The following is a 20,409-nucleotide window of genomic DNA, read 5'->3' on the forward strand; positions in this document are numbered from 1 at the left end:
TCCAGTAAGAAGATAAATACATTCTGAGGATCTAGTGCACAGTATTGTGAATATAGTTAACAACATACATCGTATACTTGAAAACTGCTCAGAGTAAATCTCAAATGTCCCCACCACAAAAAACAGAATTATGTGATGTGACGAAGGTGTTAGCTAATGCTAAGGTAATCGTATTCCAAGATACAAGGGTAGCAAACCAACCTGATGTATACCTTACATTTGTACAATGCTACATGTCAATTATATTTCCATAAAGCTGAAAAAAAAAAAAGGCAGGAAGAGAAGACACAATCACACTGCACACTAACTAGTCAAACTCATACCTCCCTATTGATCTTATATCCTTAACAATGAAAAAAAATCAATTGTATCAGAAACTCCTGTCATCTAGGAAAAACTAGTTGTATAATTCTAAATTCTAATGATATCTTCTAATTTCAAGTATGTTCATTTAAAGTAAGCATTATACTTTTCTCTTATTTTGAAGTGACCCTATTGGTCCTTTTCAAGGCACTGACACTGAGACTGTAGATGACAGAAGTGATTTTTATTTTATTTATTTATTTATTTATTTATTTATTTATTTATTTGACAGAAGTGATTTTTAACCTACACTCTCTGCTTGATGTGAGTTTGGCGACAAAGATAAATGGAAGGAGCGCTCCCACAACACACGCACACACACCATAACACAATTTATTCCTGGAATAGGCAAACTGAATGAGATTAGGTACCTAACAAAAAGTACCTAACAATTTAAAATAACTTTAAAATATACACTTACATTCATAGCAAAACCAGGATTACAGAGACCTAATAATCTACCCTATGTGTCTCAGTTTCTCTCAACAGATTTCAAATAACGACCAGATATGCTGCCATCTATAACATAATGATTTTACACAAATAGTATCATAACCAAAAGTTCATGCTTGTTTAGAGAGCCATACTTGACAATGAAATTTTATAGCACTACCCAAAGTACAGGGAACTAGAATCTTGGGAATGAGAAAAAAGTTCCATACTGCTCCCAAGAGCCAACTATTCCCATTTCCTCAAATTCTATTCAGTAACCTCAAGTTGATAGCTTTAAATCAATTATGATGGGAAAATTTATACATTGGAAAGCTAATATTAAGGTTAGTTTTCTTTTTCTTTTCTTTTCTGGAATGCCAATTGTTAAGCATTTACCAGCACATCACCAAGTCAATTCCTTTTTTACAAACTTGGTTCAATATTCCTTAGTGGTTTAAGACCTTGTCTTTCTTCTCCTAATTTTATACATACAATTTGGGTCAAATCATTCAATCCTGTTAAATTCAAATACCATATCTATGTTGGTGATTCCAAAATCATATATATCTTATGATGTCAGTTAGCTTAAGACTAATCTTGAGAGAAGACACATGCATGCATAAACACACAATACACACATACACACACACACACACACACACACACACACACACACACACAGAGGAATACTACTCAGCCATAAAAAGAATGAAACCTGGCCATTTGCAGTAGGATGGACTTTGAAGGTATTATGCTAAATGAAAGAAGTCAAACAGAGAAAGATAAATACCATATGACGTCACTTATATGTGGAATCTAAAAAACAAAACCCAGACTCATCAACACAGAAAATGGACTGGTGGTTGCCAGAGGGGAGGAAAGCTGGGAGCAAAGTGGGTCAAAGAGATCAAGAACTATAAACTTCCAGTTTTAAAATAAGTCATGGGGATGTAATAAATGGCATGGGTCAATAATAATGTATTTTCAAAAAAGACTAATATTTACATATACTTTCCTCAACATATAATAATTTTTTTTTTAAAGAATACTCATCACAAAGAAATTCCTTATTCTTAACCATCCCAAAGATAATTCAATCAGCCTTGGCTGTTTTAAGGGGATCTCATGAGAGCATTACTTGTGACATCCCAGCATCATCCTATGGGACCAACTCAGTCCCTAAGAGGAACCCTGAGGATTTCCCTTTGAGTGAACCCTGGCAGCAGAGCTAAGGAGGGCGATAATCTCAAGCATGTCAGCTTTAAGGGACTTGGAGCACAGGAATAGGATTGTAAATCTAGGCAGATAGCTTTAATATGAAGGTTTTAATGATCAACTCGCAGACCCTCAGTTCACTTTTCTTTGGCAAGAACTGAGGAAGAGGAAGAAAAGAATGAAGATGCTGTGGAGGAAGAAAAAACATTTTAGCCTCTATGGATCCCTTATAACCTAAAAAAGTTTTGGGAAGCTTTGGTGGGTAGCATAAAGACATACTAGACATACATACTATATGGAATGTTTACTCTATGCCAGGTGTTATTCTTAAAACTTAGTAAGTCTTCTATGTTCTTCTTAATTATTCCAAAAAGATGTATTATTTCTTAATCCACTTAAACTTGTTTATGACCCTAAAACAGTCACTATTCTTATCCCCATTTTATAGTGCAAGCAACTGAAACAAAGATAGGTTATTCAATTTACTCAGTGTGACACACACAATTAGGAGATAGTGAGAGCCAGAAAGATATTCATAGGTACAATCCTCAGGAATCTCAAACTTGAATCGAACTGACTATTTACTTCTTTACTCTTCTTCTCAGGCCCTAAACCTGCTCCTTCTTGCTCTGCTTGAGGCCAGAAATCTGAAAGTCATCACTGACTACTTTTCTTCCTACTTGCCACAGCAAACTGGTAACCAAACACTGCCTTTCTCATCTCCTTAAATCTCTCATCTTGCCATTCACTCTACCTTCATTACCTCTGTTTTGGTTAAAAGTCCTCAGCACTTCTATCTGATGCATCTTCTTGTCTCTAGTCTAGTTCTCTCCAAATCCATTCTCTATGCAGATGGCAGAAGATATTTTTTAATTCACATATATTATTTGTTTCAGGGTACAGGTCTGTGATTCATCAGCCTTACACAATTCACAGCACTCACCAAAGCACACACCCTCCCCAATATCCATCACCCAGTCACCCCATCTCTCCCACCCCCTCCCCTCCAGCAACCCTCAGTTTGTTTCCTTAGATTGAGTCTCTTATGGTTTGTCTCCCTCTCTGGTTTCACTTTGTTTCATTTTTCCCTCCCTTTCCCTATGATCCTTTGTCTTGTTTCTCAAATTCCTCATATCAAGGAGATCATATGATAATTATCTTTCTCTGACTGACTGACTTCACTTAGGGTAATACCCTCTAGTTCCATCCACATTGTAGCAAATGGCAAGATTTTGGTTTTCTGATGGCTGCATAGTATTCCGTTGTATACCTATACCACACCCTAACCCTAACCCTATACCACAACTTCTTTATCCATTGATCTGTTGAGGGACATCTAGGTTCTTTCCATAGATGGCAGAATATTCTTTAAAAAGTTCATAATGTCACTTCTGTATTTAAAATCCCTCAATGGATCACCAACAGTCTTCAAAATAAATACAAATTCTACTACACTAGAATGTGAAAGAAACCTTATCCTGAGCAGACCCCCATCTACCTCGTAGTCCTACATCTCACACTTCCACATTACCGTCCTGGATCCTGGTTCCTCGACTGCAGGAGGTCTCCTCCCTGAAGTCAGGGGCTTCCTCCTCATGTGGCTTTCCCTGTCTGGAACACCTGTATCCAGTTGGCTTGCCCACATGCTAACCTCCGCTTGCCTAGATACTTCCTCCTCACCTTTGAAGGCTCACATGACCCTGTCCTGAGAGTCTCTCACTCTACTTTTCAATGAGATACATCCTGTGTAGGCTCCAGAAGCACCCCATGATTACCGCCGGCAGACAATTATCTTACCATAATTTAATCACCTGCTTATCTGTGTTCTCCATTAGACTATAAGCTTTAGGAATAATGCATAACTACTATCTTTATATCCTTGGGATGGAACTGACATGTGCTCAATAAAGGCTTACAGAGCAAGGACTAAAAATAAGCCTTTGAATCAGCATCCAGTATTCCTTCTACTTAGAGAGGTGGTACAGTACAGTACAAGCCCCTTTTGGCACAGTGTTCAGAACCACATAAATGGCTATGCAGGCTGAAACCAAGCAAACAATCTTAATAAGTCATGGGAAAATTATGATTGTTCTGTGACTTATAAAAATTGTTGCACCATTAAAAACATGCTTACTGTTGGTCATAATGAATAAGAAAATGAAAAAACAGTAAAACCAGTATTTACTTAGTAATCTATGATTTAAAATATTAGAAACACTGAAAATACAACTGTTCTATTTCTTTGTAAAAAAAATAAATAACCAAGATCGCTTGCTTTTATTCATCGTAACATTTATAATATGTACCAAGCATCTTTTCTATACTTTGATAAATTATCATTCTCCTTTCTAAACTTATCCTTTGCACTCTGAATGTCATTGATTGCCTCTGAGCACTCCTTTAAGCATCACTTTCCCTACGATGTCTTATTCTTTCCTTCATACCTTCCTCATTTCCACTGATAAATTCACCTTTATCCAGTTCCTCTGGCTGCACAGCTTGAGTCTCCTGATCAGCAGCAGTGCCTACAGCTGCTTCTTCTGTAACTCCAGTCATGGTAGACTTGAATTTCACTTACACTGTTACCACTTTTTTTTTTTTTTTATGTACTTTCATCTTTGTGGGTCAATCCCCTCTTTTGATTATTCATTTGTATAAAAAGCTATATGAGTTTATGTCTGGGGGACAAGGAGTCCACACAATTATATGCTTTGTTGTATGTGTGTGAGTATATGTATAGTGACCAGTCATAGACAGACTCTGAAGGAAAAGAGGTACGTGCTCACTGATCATCTCTAACATCTCTTATTTACGGAGTGACCTGTGGACTGAACAACTAGCAACCACTTTTGTACTTAATGCAATTTTGACAAATACACTGTGATAATTAAAATCTCAATTGTGTTGCTGAGGGACAAGTGTATTTAACCAAACTGTGGTGATTGAAATTCATGCCTATCAAAACCATGCACAGCAAGCTCTGTTAGTAGTTTAAAGTACAGATTTGAAGCCAGGTTTCTAGATATAAATCCCAGCTCTGCCACTTACTACTTATATGACTTTAGATAACTCATTTAATCTTCCTGGGTATCAGTTTTTTCGTCAATAAAATGGAAATAACAGGGTTGCCTGGGTAGCTCAGTCGGTAAAGTGCCTACCTCTTGATTTCAGCTTGGGTCTTGATCTCAGGCTTGTGAGTTCAGGACCCCATTAGGTTCCACACTGGGTATGAGTCTACTTTAAAAAAAAATAGATATGACAGCACAAGCCCCATAGAGAACTAAATACATAGAGAATGTCTAAAGCTGTACCTGACCCTCAGTGAGCACTCCAGAAGTTTTAACTATGAACCACCACAGATGCCACTATAAATACTTATTGTCTATACCTACACTATCTAATATGTCATTACTAGCCACATATGGCTATTTCAATTTAAAGTTAAATTTATTAAAATTAAATGAAAATTTTAAAAATTTAAAAAATCACTTCCTCAGCAATATAGTTACACTTTAAGTGCTCAATAACTATAAACGCAAAACTTCTATTGGAGAGCACTATTCTATACTCCTGGAATAGGTAAAGACATAGAGTTGGATATGTGAATTTGATATAAATTAATAGTCATCCCTTCATCCCTGGCTTGAAATCAAGAAGGAATTATTAGGTTCAAAGGCAAATATAAAAAACATATATCAAGGAAAATGAAAAAAAATTCAATGAACAGCATCAATATTGATATATTCTGAATAAAATGGACTAAGTTTCTTAGAGTCGACATTACCCTTTAGAAACTTAAAGTAAAAAAGGTTGCCCATTTGAATTCTTAAAACTTTCATTTAAAATAACTCAGGAAAAACATATAAATTGGTATATAATTAAATATAAGATTAAAGCATTCATAATAATCTAAGCAAACTAAACTACATTCAAACTCATCTATTCTTTCCTTCCTTCTCAAAAGAAAAGAAATTAAATTTTCCATAGTACTTCTGTAATTTTTTTGAGAGAGATAGCATGCACATGAGCTGGAGTGGGAGGGGCAGAGGGAGAAGAAGAGAGAGAATCTTAAGCAGGTTCCACGCTGAGTGCAGAGCCTGATGTGGGACTCAATTTCAAGACCCTGAGATCATGACCTGAGCTGAAACCAAGAGTCCGACACTTAATCAACTCTGCCACTAGGTGCCCCTCTATAATTTTTTTTTCCTGATTCTCCAGCTTACAAACTATGATACACCTACCTGGACAAAGGATATGTGTACAGGGCACGGGCCATATGTCTTCCATCTTTGTATCTCACACTGAACCAAACATGGTACTTCTACACAATTAAATAAATGTTTGTCATGTTGATCTGAATTAGCAAAACCTCATCCTAAGATAGCAAACATCAACATCAAGTTCATAAAAAAGAAGATTATGCTAAGTGAAATAAGTCAAGCTCTCTAGAGAAAGTCAATTATCATATGGTTTCACTTATTTGTGGAACCTAAGGAATATCATGGAGGACATTAGGAGAAGGAAGGGAAAAACGAAGGGGGGGATTTGGAGGGGGAGATGAACCATGATAGACTATGGACTCCAGGAAACAAACAGAGGGTTTTAGAGGGGAGGGTGGTGAGGGGATTGGTTAGCCAGGCGATGGGTATTAAGGAGGGTATGTATTGCATGGAGCACTGGGTGTTATACACAAACAATGAATCATGGAACACCACATCAAAACCTAATGATGTACTGTATGGTGACTACCATAACATAATAAAAAATAAATAAAATAAAATCCAACTCAAATTGGCCTTAAAAAAAAGAATGTTTCCAGAAAAAGAAAGTGTTATAAAAAGGAATACATTTTAAGAAAAATCTTTATACCAGAAAATCCTGAAGTGGAGTCTCAGAAAGAAATGACTAATTTAGCCCAAATTTACTGAAGAATAGTAAACTTCAATAAAGTTAATATGACACATTTCTAAATAAAGTTTGTGGTTATAAAGAATAGAAGTAAAATAATTTCCCTTAAAATTTTATACTGCAAGTCCCAAGGGAGGATTTCCTAAACTGCTCCTTAGAAGAAAAAATTTATGTTCACACACTATGCTAAACCTAACACATAAAACGGATCTTAATTTTTTCCAAACCTTAATAAGTGTCTATTTTCTTTTACTGATATAACAATTTAATTACAATATCAGCTTGTTTTTATAAATCACTCTTTTTAAAGTTACTAAAATATCATTTTTTACAGATACCATGGTTTGATGACAAGTACTCCAGTAAAAATAGTATCCCTGAGTAGAAATACCTAAGACCTTAAAATGTATAGCTATACCAATATAGAAATAGTTTTATTAAATGTTTATTTGAGTCGAATTCAGAATATATTAATTTTATCTAAGCTGGTGACTTGGTTCTCAGAAAACAAGGCAGAATCTCAAGGCAAAATAACAATAACCCACCACCACAACCACCAGAGGAAAGATTATTTAACGTGCTGATAAACTCATAAATTTTAGGATGAAATCAAAGTACTCGAATTCTAGCAAAGGAAGTCCACATCAAATTAAAGCTTCTTTCCAGCAAATGTTTTATCAGGGATCCCGGGGGTTTAAAAACAGACATTTACCAAAAAAAAAAGTTCAGAAAGTTACCAAAGGAATAAATTAAGCTAGTAGTCTGAAACTAACTCAGTATCACAATCCTGCATTCACAGAATCACTAAATACCTGATGTGAGGGTTCTTAAATGTTTTAGCTATTCTTAACCCTATTTCATGGGAAAATCATTTGCTATACTTATACTTAAAAACAGGGAGATTCCCCTGGGGACTATTGCTCTCTATCAGATGTTTACTATATGAGTGAAAGAGGATAATGTTATTTTAAGCTGCTAATATTAAAATAGGAATTGATTCATCTGATGAGTTTCTTCCAGATCATTAGGATCAGTAGCTGAGAACTAGAATGTCAGGAGGAATAAAAAAGATATAAGGCAAGTGGGTGGGACCCAAAACTGTGTATATATCAGGTTTTATTGACATACAATTTTTACAAAATGTCTCACAGTTAGAAATACTCTTAAAGATGAAGCTGCTATAAATTCACTTTGGAAAAAGACATGGTATAGATAAATCAATGACATGTAAGTATCTGTCATTCCAGGAGTTGATAATATTTGCTTTAACACTGTTAGATATATGAAGATAAATTTCAGGGTTCTGGTCAATGGCAATCCTGGCTATTGCTTCAGCACTTTTCTCTCTTTGATAATGTTATTTATATACCAGTCTCTTTTACGGTAGCAAGTTTTACTTCTTAGAAGCATACTGGCTTATTTTTCAAATTATGATTTCTTATAAATAAAATGCAAACAAAACAGAATGCTCATTTTCAATGTTTTTATTCCCCTTTCATATTTATTAAATCATTACTATTTAGAAATAAATAGTAAAATGCAACTCACTGCCTGTTCTGTGAAACCAGTTCCAAGAACTATATTAAAGCTTATTATAAAGTCCATAAATAGTTTTGGGTAGTAGGACAAAACTTACTGTTCAGAACATTCTCCAGTTTTTGCGTCATGGATCCTTCTACTTTTTCCGTTCCATCCGCTTCTAGTTTTTGATGGATAGCTAGAAAAAACATCTAGTTAAAGTGTGTGCTATTTTAGTGGGTGGGAAGACATTACATCAAAATGACATTTTTAAACAACTTTAAAAAATGGTCATATTATTTTCACTGCTGGAAAGAAGCACAAACATGCAAAAACTCTGCAAAGTAACCAGGAGACACCAGTCTATGTTACTCATAGTTTAATACTATTAAAATAGTACGGTAATACATATACTCAACCGTCTGATCATCAAGGTTGAGTGGTTAAAAACAGTTAAACTAAAAAAGAAAACTGAGACGTAAGTAACTAATATCTTTGATATTTGGCCATAGGAAAGTCATTTTTATTTCTCAGTTTCACCATCTGCAAAACAGAAGTACTAGTATTTGAAGTATACCAACTTCAAAATATTCCATTTCAGTCTTGGACATAACATGGCAAAATACATACTACTCATGTTCTCTCCATTTCTTTTATTATTTCCCTGGAAGTTCTCAAGAACTATCCGATAACATCTACCAATATATCAATTTGTGGATATACAAATTATATTGGAGTCTTTGTTATTATTGACAGGTCTGCATGGTTCTGATAAACATTATTTAAAAATCACTTAAAAATTTATATTTAAAAAATGTTTTACCTACTGTAGAGTAGGTTTTAAACAGAGCAAATCAGGCTTACCTAAGTGAAGCACTAAGAAAATTTTCAAAATGAAATGACCAAATATAATTTCAAATTCAAAATTCTGACATAATAAAAATAATAAAACTAGCAAAGAAAACATTAATTGAGCCATGACCATAAATTAAGCACAATGATAAATTTCTTTTTTTTTTTTAATAGCACAATGATAAATTTCTAATGCACACTGCTCATCTGGTAAGAAGTCAGTGATGTATGTTCTAATATTATTTCTATTTCACAGAGAAGAAATCCATGGCTGAGGGAAATTAAACAAGTTGACCAATATCACAAAGCCAAACCCCAAATTTGAACTCACGCTGTCTGATCCCAGAACAAAAAACTTCACCCTATATTGCCTGTATTGCATAGGCAAGCAACTTAACTTGGCTAAGCCTGTTTTTCACATCTGTAGAATGAAAATAATAGACTTATTATGTTAGTTGGGAACTGCATTCAGTTGCAAATGATACCTCTCTCTAAAATAATAGCTGCTAAACACCCAGGATTTTATTCTTTCACATAACTTCGTTTAGCAAAATTTCAAATGTAAGATGTATAACTCCATGGCTTTACAGCCAGTACAATGAAATTAACATCGCTCTGATATAGCTATTCTCCAACATTCAAAAAGAATGTCAAACTCTTCGGGGCACCTGGGTGGCTCAGTGGGTTAAGCCTCTGCCTTCGGCTTGGGTCGTGATATCAGGGTCCTGGGATCAAGCCCTGCATCAGGCTCTCTTCAGCAGGGAGCCTGTTTCCCCTCTCTCTCTGTCTGCTGCTCTGCCTATTTGTGACTTTCTCTGTCAAATAAATAAAATCTTTTAAAAAAAAAAAAAAGAATGTCAAACTCCTCTTAAAAGGATTTTACAGGTTCTGCATCAACCCATCAGTCATGAGTGGTAGATTTATTCGGGGGTGGGGGGGTGTGGTCTACTTAGGCAAAAATAATTTTTTTTTTTACTTTATTATGTTATGTACATCATTAGTATTTGATAGTGTTCCATAACTAATTGTTTGCATATAACACCCAGTGCTCCATCCAATACATGCCCTCCTTAATCAATCACAATTTCGTTTACTTTGACTCACTGATTAGAAAATCCTGGGTAAAAGTCAGTGCTCAAATGCACTATAAAAATATTCTCAATGCATAATAACATCTGCATTTCTGCTTCTTTTAATTACTTTCTAATTTTAGTCCTGCCTTTTTTTAATACCTTTCTTTTAAAGCAATTTCAAATTTTGTTTGAAATTTATAAACAGACTGCTTCTCTATTAGAAAAACACATTCAAAGAAAGAAAAAGAAATACATTTGGAGAAAAAAAAAGTCTGCCAGTATATTCTTAATTATCTTAGTTGACTCACAAGTGAAAAAAAAAAGTTCTTTGTTTAATGTTTCAAATTTGGATTATGTGGTGATAGTGACATAAAATGTTTCCACATATCAAAATTAAATTTAACTTGAACTTGTTACATTAAATGGAAAATAACTTCCCTACCTTTAAAGAAAGGAGATAAAAATGCCCAAATATAAAAACGCTAAACTAAAAACACTGCTCACACTATTCATTTAAATGCTGGTGTAATTATCTGACAATCTTGCTGCAAAAGAACATGGGGCACACATTCCATATTACGGGAGCATTGCGTAAGGTTCTTCCATGGCAATAAGACATTGCATCTTATAGAGCCCTACTTCAAATGTAGCTTTCTAAGTTAAAACCATTAAAGGAAATCAGGCAGTCACATTTCTATTGCTGGCAAAACCCATCACTGATCAGCAGGTCAAAAGGAGGTAAGCCTGGCTCCCCTCAGCTCAGTTTACAGCTCTTTTTTGCTGACAAAGCAGCTTCCTGCCACCCATCTCCACCACAGCAGCGTCACTGTCAAGCTGTCAGCCAAGCATGAGGACCAAGAGACACTGGGATCTGATAAAGGCAATCCTATTTTCCAGAAAATTAAACCAAATAACTAAATGTCTGGTTCCTTGACCTTTTATTTTCTCTAAAAACATTTTTTAATAGTATAACTCAATAAGCAACTTGGTACATGATCACAGGTTTGTTATTGTTTCTAATCTATTAAAACTTAAATATGTGAAGCAGTTGAACACCATAAAATTGTACTTGGGAAACCAAAAAAGTATGAATATAAAAGTTCTATTTAAAGAAAAATCAGCATTATAGAAAGACTGCCTGTTGATTCACTGAAATTGTTTTATTTATCTCTAATTAAAAGTAGACATCAGATTTGCAGATTTCAATTAAAAAATACAAAGTATTTGTCTACACATTTATACAATGTCATTATTAAATGAGGCACTAAGAATTGACATGTGTGTATAGGCAATGTCTATAAGGATTTACGTCAGGTACACTGTGATCCACATACTCTAACCACTATATATTACTACTAGCCTATGAGACAGGAATACTCAAACTAGGTCAGAGACCAGAAAACTATTTCTATAAAGAACCACACAGTAAATATTTTAGGCTTTGTGGGCCACAGGGGCCTCTATCACATATTCTACTTCTCTTTTTTTTTTTCCCCAAATAAACCTTGAAAAACATAGCCATCTTTAGCTCCTGGTCTGTACAAAGATGGGCTATGGCCTAATTTGGCCTATATGCCAAACTCTGAAAACAATACTTACTAAAATAGAACACTAAGAAGAGTTATAATGAGGTGTCTTAAAAATTTAAATCTGGGGACACCTGGGTGGCTCAGTCGGTTAAGCCGCTGCCTTCAGCTCAGGTCATGATCCCAGGGTTCTGGGATCGAGTCCCACATCAGGCTCCTTGCTCGGCAGGGAGCCTGCTTCTCTCTCCGCCTCTGCCTGTCACTCTGCCTGCATGTGCACTCTGTCTCTCTTTCACAAATAATAAATAAATAATTTTTTTAAAAAAATTTAAATCTGTAGAAAGCTTTTCAAACATTTAATTCCTACTTCTTATTCTACCAAATTTTTATGAGAGTGACAAAATTTTATAAATTACATTGAAATAAGGTTAGGTAACCTATGAATCCTTTCCTCAGTTATACTGGAAAAAAAACAATAAATAACAAATAATTACAACTATTACATAAAACACTAAAGGGTATAAAGGGTTCTCAATTAGAGAATTGGATCCTTGATAACCATATCTGCGTAAAACCTTCATATATCAGTAGATACAACAGAATGTGCCAAAAAATCAGTTATGGCTTACAATGCCTCAAGGAGCAGCAATAAAAGTAACATGAGAGAAAAGGTCAATTGTACATTGAGCAACATGTGTTATTTACTCTGCTCTGGTCTCTTTTCTCAGGTACTCTTTAGTATAACATAAATAAAAGTAATTCACACCATTTGGGTTCATAATTGTTCTTAAAAAAAGAAGCAAGTAATTAATGCTGGCTGGACTTGCCAATAAAAAGAATGAGATTAGTCAAGTGATAAGCTCAAGGAGCAGTCACGGAAATGGTCACCAAAACAAAGGTGATGATCAGAAGGCACTGAGGAACTGAAGAAAGCCTTTAATGATATGAAAAGCTCACAAACATCACCATGGCCTGCCAGAACTCATTTGAACAGTAAATGATAAGAAACTATGGCTTATCAAGACTTCAAGGAATGAACAGAATGGCAGAGTGACTGCCAGAGAAAAGTAACACAAGTTCCTGGGAATATTTTAGCAGGATATAGTAAAGTAATAACTACAATAAACACATGGAGGTCAACACTGGCAGATAAGTTATATCAGACATACCTATCAAGTTTTAATTAAAATATTTATGGATATACACAGGGAAAAAGCAAACTGACAATAGCATAAAAACTTAAAGATATATAAAAGCCATACTGTCTACCTGACCAGGATGGATGGAAAAACACCTTGGATGCAAATGAAACAATCCTTTCAAGGAGAACACAGATGATATAAAAAAAGCAGAGAATGGTGTTTATTTATACTCTGTCATCTCTACTGAGCCTAGTACTGACAAGAAACACCTAATTTTTTCATAACTATCTTCAGGACTATAACTCTGCTCTCCCATTTTTCTTACCTCTAACAACTCCTTTCCCTTTCCTGTCATTTACAGACCACATTTCCCAACATCCAGTATAGCAGGAAACAGAAGGAAACTAGTTGAGGCATACAACTACTGGGCAACTTAGCAGTGTACTGAAAACAGAAAAAATGCTGGGTACCACACAGGAGAGCAGAAAGAAAGGAGTAGTATTTTTACACAAGGTTATTCAGAAATAAATCATAAATGATATCTGACATAACAAAGCATTAAAAACTGAAGATATGAGTCTACAGATTCTAAAAATTTATCAAACATGGGGAAAAATGAATAAAGATAAGACCTACATCCTAATATATCCTGAAAAGGCGTGTTTTTTTTTTTTTTAAATTCAAGTTGAAACAAATATATCTTTAAACCATTTAGGGAGAGAGAAAAACAATTCCTTTATAATAAAGAATTACACTGGCTTAGGATTTCTCTCTATAACACTAAAAGACACTGGATCAATTCAGAAAACAATTCTCTTAATAGCCAAGAGGTTGTTCATGTATGAAAGCAAGAGACATTTCCGGACATGCAAGAATTCCAAAGCTCTAGCACAAAACATATATCCCACTCTTCAAAACAAAAATTCAAATATACAAAAGATGAAATATAAAATGACTGGCAATAAAAATTAAAGCCAATTAAGTGTATATGAATATATGGTAAATTTTAATTAACTATGGTAAATATGTTATAAAATTAAATGCAAAAGACAAAAATAAATCTCAAAAACATAATAATAACATGAAAAAAAAGGTAAAATAAAATAGTAGCTAACTTCAGGTTAAATTAAGATCAGGAAAAAGGAAAGAGCCTAAGAAATAAAGATGCCCTGAACTATTGTCATACACAACAGGAGTCAAAGACAAGCTATGACAGAATTTTAAAATAAAAACATTTCTTCCAAATCTGGAAGATTTATAACCAACATGGTCTATATGGCACAAAGGGTAAAATGAAATCCAAAAAATATGATACAACAATAAAACAAAAGGATAAAAATGTCAGTTATGATAAATATATATAACTTAAATTCTTCTACTAAAAGGCAAAGACTCTCAAAATGGCATAAAAATATAAAAATCCTACCACATGTTGCTTACCAGAGAGATGCCAAAATCCAATTTCTAAAGGTTAAAAAGAATATGATGTAGAATATATTAAGCAAATGCATGCATAAGGAAGGGTATGAAATATTAATGATATCGTGAAGTAAAGAATTTAATCTTGCCCCAAAAGAGTCTGCCCTTTGCCCTTAGGTCCTGAGAGGTTACCGCTAAGCTCTTTGAATTCTTACCTTATAAAAGCGTCTTTGTTTACATGGGGCCCTTGGGCCATACCTTTTCACTATAGTGATGGTTTACATCACTGTGAGAAATACAGCCTTTGGTGAGTTCTGTGATTTCTCCTAACAAATTATCAAACTTGTATGTGGCCTTGGGAATTGCCCCTAATATCACAGCTATCATTATTACACTGTAATACCATAACAATATCAAGAGAATCCAAGCCACCAAAAGTTACAAAAGAAACATGTTTTACATATAATAAAAACTGGCAGAATCAAAGTGGGCGGTTTCTCTGACATGTTTACTATAAATAATCTAGATTTAAATAATGTAATCAGGCATTGATAATATATCAAACAGCGTGCCCTGATGAGAACATGCCCTCCCTTTCCATTTTTATCTTGGCACAGTTACAGAAGGATTGACATATATTTCTTTTCATGTTACACTGGACACTAACTTTAAAAATGAAATCCAGTACAAATTACTAGATCTAAAAGGAAAATTAAATTTTTAAATATTAAAAACACAAGAAAGGGCATCACTAAAGAATCAATATAAATAAAGGAAGTAGAACACAAATTGAATTGATAATGAGAAGGGCATATAACATGGATTATAAATGATTTAAAAATTATAACGCGGGGCGCCTGGGTGGCTCAGTGGGTTAAAGCCTCTGCCTTCAGCTCAGGTCATGATCCCAGGGTCCTGGGATGGAGCCCCACATCGGGCTCTCTGATCAGCGGGGAGCCTGCTTCCCTCCTCTCTCTCTGCCTGCCTCTCTGCCTACTTGTGATCTCTGTCTGTCAAATAAATAAATAAAATCTTTAAAAATAAAAAAATAAAAATAAAAATTATAACGCAATGCTAAAAATGGAAATCTTGATGAAATAAAGAATTTCAGGGGAAAACCAAATCAAAATAAACAGAACACGGAGAGTAGATATTTCAAAAATTAAAAAATGTATTTTCAAAAAATATATATACACATACACATGCACCTACCAAGTACCCATTCCACTGGAACCCACTTGATCCATCATAGTATCTCTAAAGAAGGAACACACAGACACTAAAAGCCTCCTGATAAAATGAAACAAAAAGTATTCACCACCACATCTGATCAAAAACCAAATCTAATCTAATGTCCAAATAGTTAAGTCCAAGTAGTACAATGGAGAGTAAAATAAATTAAATGACACCATGAGGAAGTCATCAGTCAAATACAGAGTATGGGATATCCTATAGGACAAAGACCATTTCTTCAACAAATCATCTGCATGGGGGGAAAAGAAAGCCAATGCAGCAAAGGTAAGGGGATTGTTCTAGTTTAAAAGAGGCTTAAGATACTTAAAAAAAAACAAATGAAAGGCCTGGATCTTATCTGAATCTTGATTTGGACAAACCAACAATTAAGAAAGTTGGAGAGCAATTGGGGGGAATTTGAATATGAAATGGGAATTAGATGATATTGAAGAATATCATCTGAAATTTTTTTGGTTGTGATAATGGCATTGTGGTCTATAGGTAAACGCCCTTATCTGGGAGGAATCATACTTTAGTACATACTAAAGGGAAATATCATGCTGTTTTAGACTCACTGCTTGAGATCAGTAAAACAAAAACCAACCAATCTTAAAAATCATCAAAGAAGTATGAAAAGATATTAATAACATAATTCTCGCTGTCACTTTCAAAATATTAGCTTTTTCAGATTTCCAACCTGTAATTCCTAACCTACTTGCCCCATCACACAGTACCTACCTATATACACATATAGATCCATGTGCTTTTGTGGAACATAAATACCAAAACCTGACCAAAAAAGCATTTTAAAACACTATAGATCAATTTTGCTTAAGACAATAAGCAGAAAAGTTTCTGAAGAACTACAAATAAATCAAATGCTACAGTATATTAAAATAATTACCCAGAGGAGCACTCTAAAGAATAAAAGAGGTATCTAGCATACACAACTATATATACACTATAACTCCTATTATGTAATATGTACTCATATAAGCTAACAACAAAAAGACCAAAAGGAAATACATCAAAATGTTACTGTCATTATCTCTACAATGGGATTACAAGTAGTCTTTGTTTATCATTTATCTATTTACTGTTTTTTGTAATACACATTTCATTTACATCAAAAATAGAAATATGAAATGTGTGCCTAAACTTTTTGAATTTATTATTAAAATCACTTTCTATATGCCACAGAGTCACCTGCTCATGTGATTAAGCAGTTGGTCAGAATAATCTTTGTTAAACGTTAAGATACCAATATACTTCTAGAGCAAATGTGATAGATAAATAATACAAGTTTAATGCACCAAATAAAACTTGAAATCTGTGGGCAGAAGATATGAACAGACACTTCTCCAATGAAGACATACAAATGGCTAACAAACACTTGAAAAAAATTTTCATCATCATTAACCATCAGGGAGATTCAATCCAAACCACACTGATTACCACCTTACACCAGTTAGAATGGCCAAAAATTAACAAGACAGTAAACAACAAGTGTTGGAGAGGATATAGAGAAAGGGAAACCCTCTTACACTGTTGGTGGGAATGCAAGTTGGTGCAGCCACTTTGGAAAACAGTGTGGAGATTCCTTAAGAAATTAAAAATAGAGCTTTTCTATGACCCTGCAATTGCACTATTGGGTATTTACCCCAAAGATACATATGCAGTGAAAAGAAGGGCCATTTGTACCCCAATGTTCATAGCACCAATGGCCACGGTCGCCAAACTGTGGAAAGAGCCAAGATGCCCTTCAACAGATGAATGGATAAAGAAGACATGGTCCATATATACAATGGAATATTATGCCTCCATCAGAAAGGATGAATACGCAACTTTTGTATCAACATATATGGGACTGAAAGAGATTATGCTGAGTGAAATAAGTCAAGCAGAGAGAGTCAATTATCCTATAGTTTCACTTACTTGTGGAGCATAAGGAATAACATGGAGGACATTGGGAGAAGGAGAGGAGAAGGGAGTTGGGGGAAACTGGAGGGGGAGACAAACCAGGAGAGACTGTGGAGGGGGAGACGAACCAGGAGAGACTGTGGACTCTGAGAAACAAACTGAGGGTTTTGGAGGGGAGGGGAATGGGGGGTTGGGTGAGCCTGGTGAAGGATATTAAGGAGGGCAGGTATTGCATGGAGCACTGGATGTGATACATAAACAATGAATCTTGGAACACTGAAAAAAAATAAAATAATGTTTAAATATAAAAATAAATAAATGAAATAAAAACAATAGAACAATGTCTATACTTTAAGGAAATAAATTAATAATAAAAAAATTCTTACTGAAGAATTTAGGGATATACTTAAACTTAACTTACTTAAACTTACTTAAACTTATGGGTACTTACATATAGGTACTTAGTTACTATTTAAAGATACCTGTTTTTTTTTTAAAAAGAGGTTTTTTTTAAAAGAGTTTTTAAAAAAGAGTTAGGCTTTTATTAATATAGTTCACTTTTTACTAAACATTAATTTGATTTCTATTAGTGAAGGTAATTTTAGGGGAAAAAAATATACCCAACATCTTCTCCTGAAATGTCTAAAGCTATGCTATTTCTACTTAATTTCTTTCCCATATAAAGATGACAGCACGGATGGTAGATATTTAACTATTGTATAGGGGCTGATGGGGTGATACTTAAAAAGAATGATGCAGTATCATCAGTCCCTTCCAAACCAAAAACACAATGGGTCACATATACAGAATTAGTCACATGTGTAAGATACTAACAGTTATAAAAGGATTTTTTAAAATTCTAGAATATTACCTATTGGGATTTAGTTTCTAATCGGCCCTGGAGATTGGGCACCATGCAAAGGCAAAGTAGTCTCCTATTTCATATATATACAATGGATCAACAAAAGCCTCATAGACAAGTATTTAAAGTATCAAGCCTTCTAAGAGGTTCCAGCCTGGTCTGCAACAAATATTCATGGCACATTTCAGATCTTTACTTTTATAAATACAGACTGAATGTCACACCCTGTAAATGCTCCACAAGCAGAGTGTCAGGTTTCCATTGGGAAGCCCCAGCAGATGGCTGTGAGGGTCACCTTACCTGAGAGGGCATCCTGGGCTTCAAAGAAAGTACTAAGACCTCCTTTCACATATGCCAGGCTGCCTTCACTTTTCTTGTTAGCCTGTCTCTTCAGGTTGGTAACTGCCATTTTGAGCTGTTCAAAACTGAAATGAAATTAAGAAACCAAAAGTTTGAGACTCCTAAAAAGCAAAAAAGAATTAAGATAATGCATTAAATGTAAAATATGGAAGCCTAAGTTAAGAAAGACACAGATTGATATAATATGTAATCTGATGAAAACAAAAAGCTTTCAAATTCTCATCTACACCTAAACTTTTATTTATTACAAATGACAAAATTAAAGCAACTATAGAACCACTGTACTGTAGCCTTCATATCATCATTCCAAATACGTCAGACCCCTAAGAAGTAAATACGCATGTGGGTATTTCTATAAGCAATATATATCATGTGTTGATATGCCAGGTAAGGAGTCATGAATATCAACTCCATGTGGGCAGACCTAGATCAATGCAGTGGTTATCAAGTTATCTAAGACAGAATTCCTCTGTAAGTTCATTTCTGTATTCTGTATATAAATTAAGCATACCATTATTCACCATGTCAATAACCAGTCCTCTGTCATTAACAATGAAATTACAGAAAACTGGGGGTCAAGGGGCACTTAGGTGGCTCAGTCGTTAAGCAACTGCCTTTGGCTCAGGTCATGATCCTGGAGTCCTGGGATCAAGGCCCAGGTGGGGCTCCCTGTACAGTGAGGAGTCTGTTTCTCCTTCTTCCTCTACCCCTCCCCTTGCTCCTGCTCTCTCTCACTCTCTCTCAAATAAATAAATAAAAATTTAAAAAAAGAAAAAAAAAACACTTGGGGAGTCAACTCACAATTTAAATAACTAAAAAGACCAAAATATTTCATCTCTACATCCCAAGCAGAGAAAAATAGGTAGGTCTCTATATTTTAGAAGTTTTATTTTCAGGTAGGCTAAGAAAATCTGGCTATAAAACTTTGAATATATTCTTCAGTGCCATGACAGCCCTACACAGAAAGCAGAGATCAATTCTGACTTATAGTAATACAAAAAGCATCCATAATGTAAAATTAGAACCATCTTCTGCAATGAAAGATCTGACATTTATTTTAAAAATTTATCAGGATTGGGAAACCTGGGTGGCTCAGTCACTTAAGTGTCCAATTCTTGATTTTGGCTCAGGTCAAGATCTCAGGGCTATGAGACAGAACCCTGCCTCAGGCTCCACGCTCAGTGGGGAGTCTGCTCAAGATTCTCTCTCTCAGCTTTTTCCCTCTGCCCTACCCCTGAGTGCATGCGCTCGCTCTCTCTCTCTCTCTCTCTCTCTCTCAAAATAAATAAATTTTAAAAATTTATCAGGATTCTCTCTCTCTCTCTCTCCATATGTGTGTGTGTGTGTGTGTGTGTGTGTGTGTGTGTGTGTGTGTGTGTATATATACCAACTTCTCTCTCTGTCTCTGTCTCTCTCTCTCTTTATATATATACCAACTCTTCATGTTTTCTAATGGTTTTCATTCTCAGTGGTGAAGGAAAAATTTCTCCTAAGGTATATCTTAACAAGCTGACTTTTCTAGTATGTAAATTTTAAGCAATAAACCATTCATTTATTCAAACACTGTTACTAAATATAGTTTTCTA

The 20,409-nt window shown here is 34.7% G+C and overlaps 1 protein-coding gene across 2 annotated transcripts in view; it reads right to left on the minus strand.

Moving 5' to 3' along the window:
- The window catches only part of EXOC2 (exocyst complex component 2), a 250,988-nt gene that overhangs the window by 162,075 nt on the left and 68,504 nt on the right, over positions 1 to 20,409 (minus strand). For both annotated transcript variants that reach the window (XM_080806109.1, XM_080806110.1), the window contains exons 6-7: positions 18,764 to 18,888; positions 8,555 to 8,635 (exon numbers count right to left, since the gene is read on the minus strand). In XM_080806109.1, coding sequence (XP_080662235.1) covers positions 8,555 to 8,635; positions 18,764 to 18,888 — 206 coding nt within the window. The remainder of the gene's footprint in view (positions 1 to 8,554; positions 8,636 to 18,763; positions 18,889 to 20,409) is intronic.

The sequence above is a fragment of the Martes martes genome (assembly GCF_963455335.1).
Source record: "Martes martes genome assembly, chromosome: 6".
In the NCBI taxonomy this organism is placed as follows: domain Eukaryota; kingdom Metazoa; phylum Chordata; class Mammalia; order Carnivora; family Mustelidae; genus Martes; species Martes martes.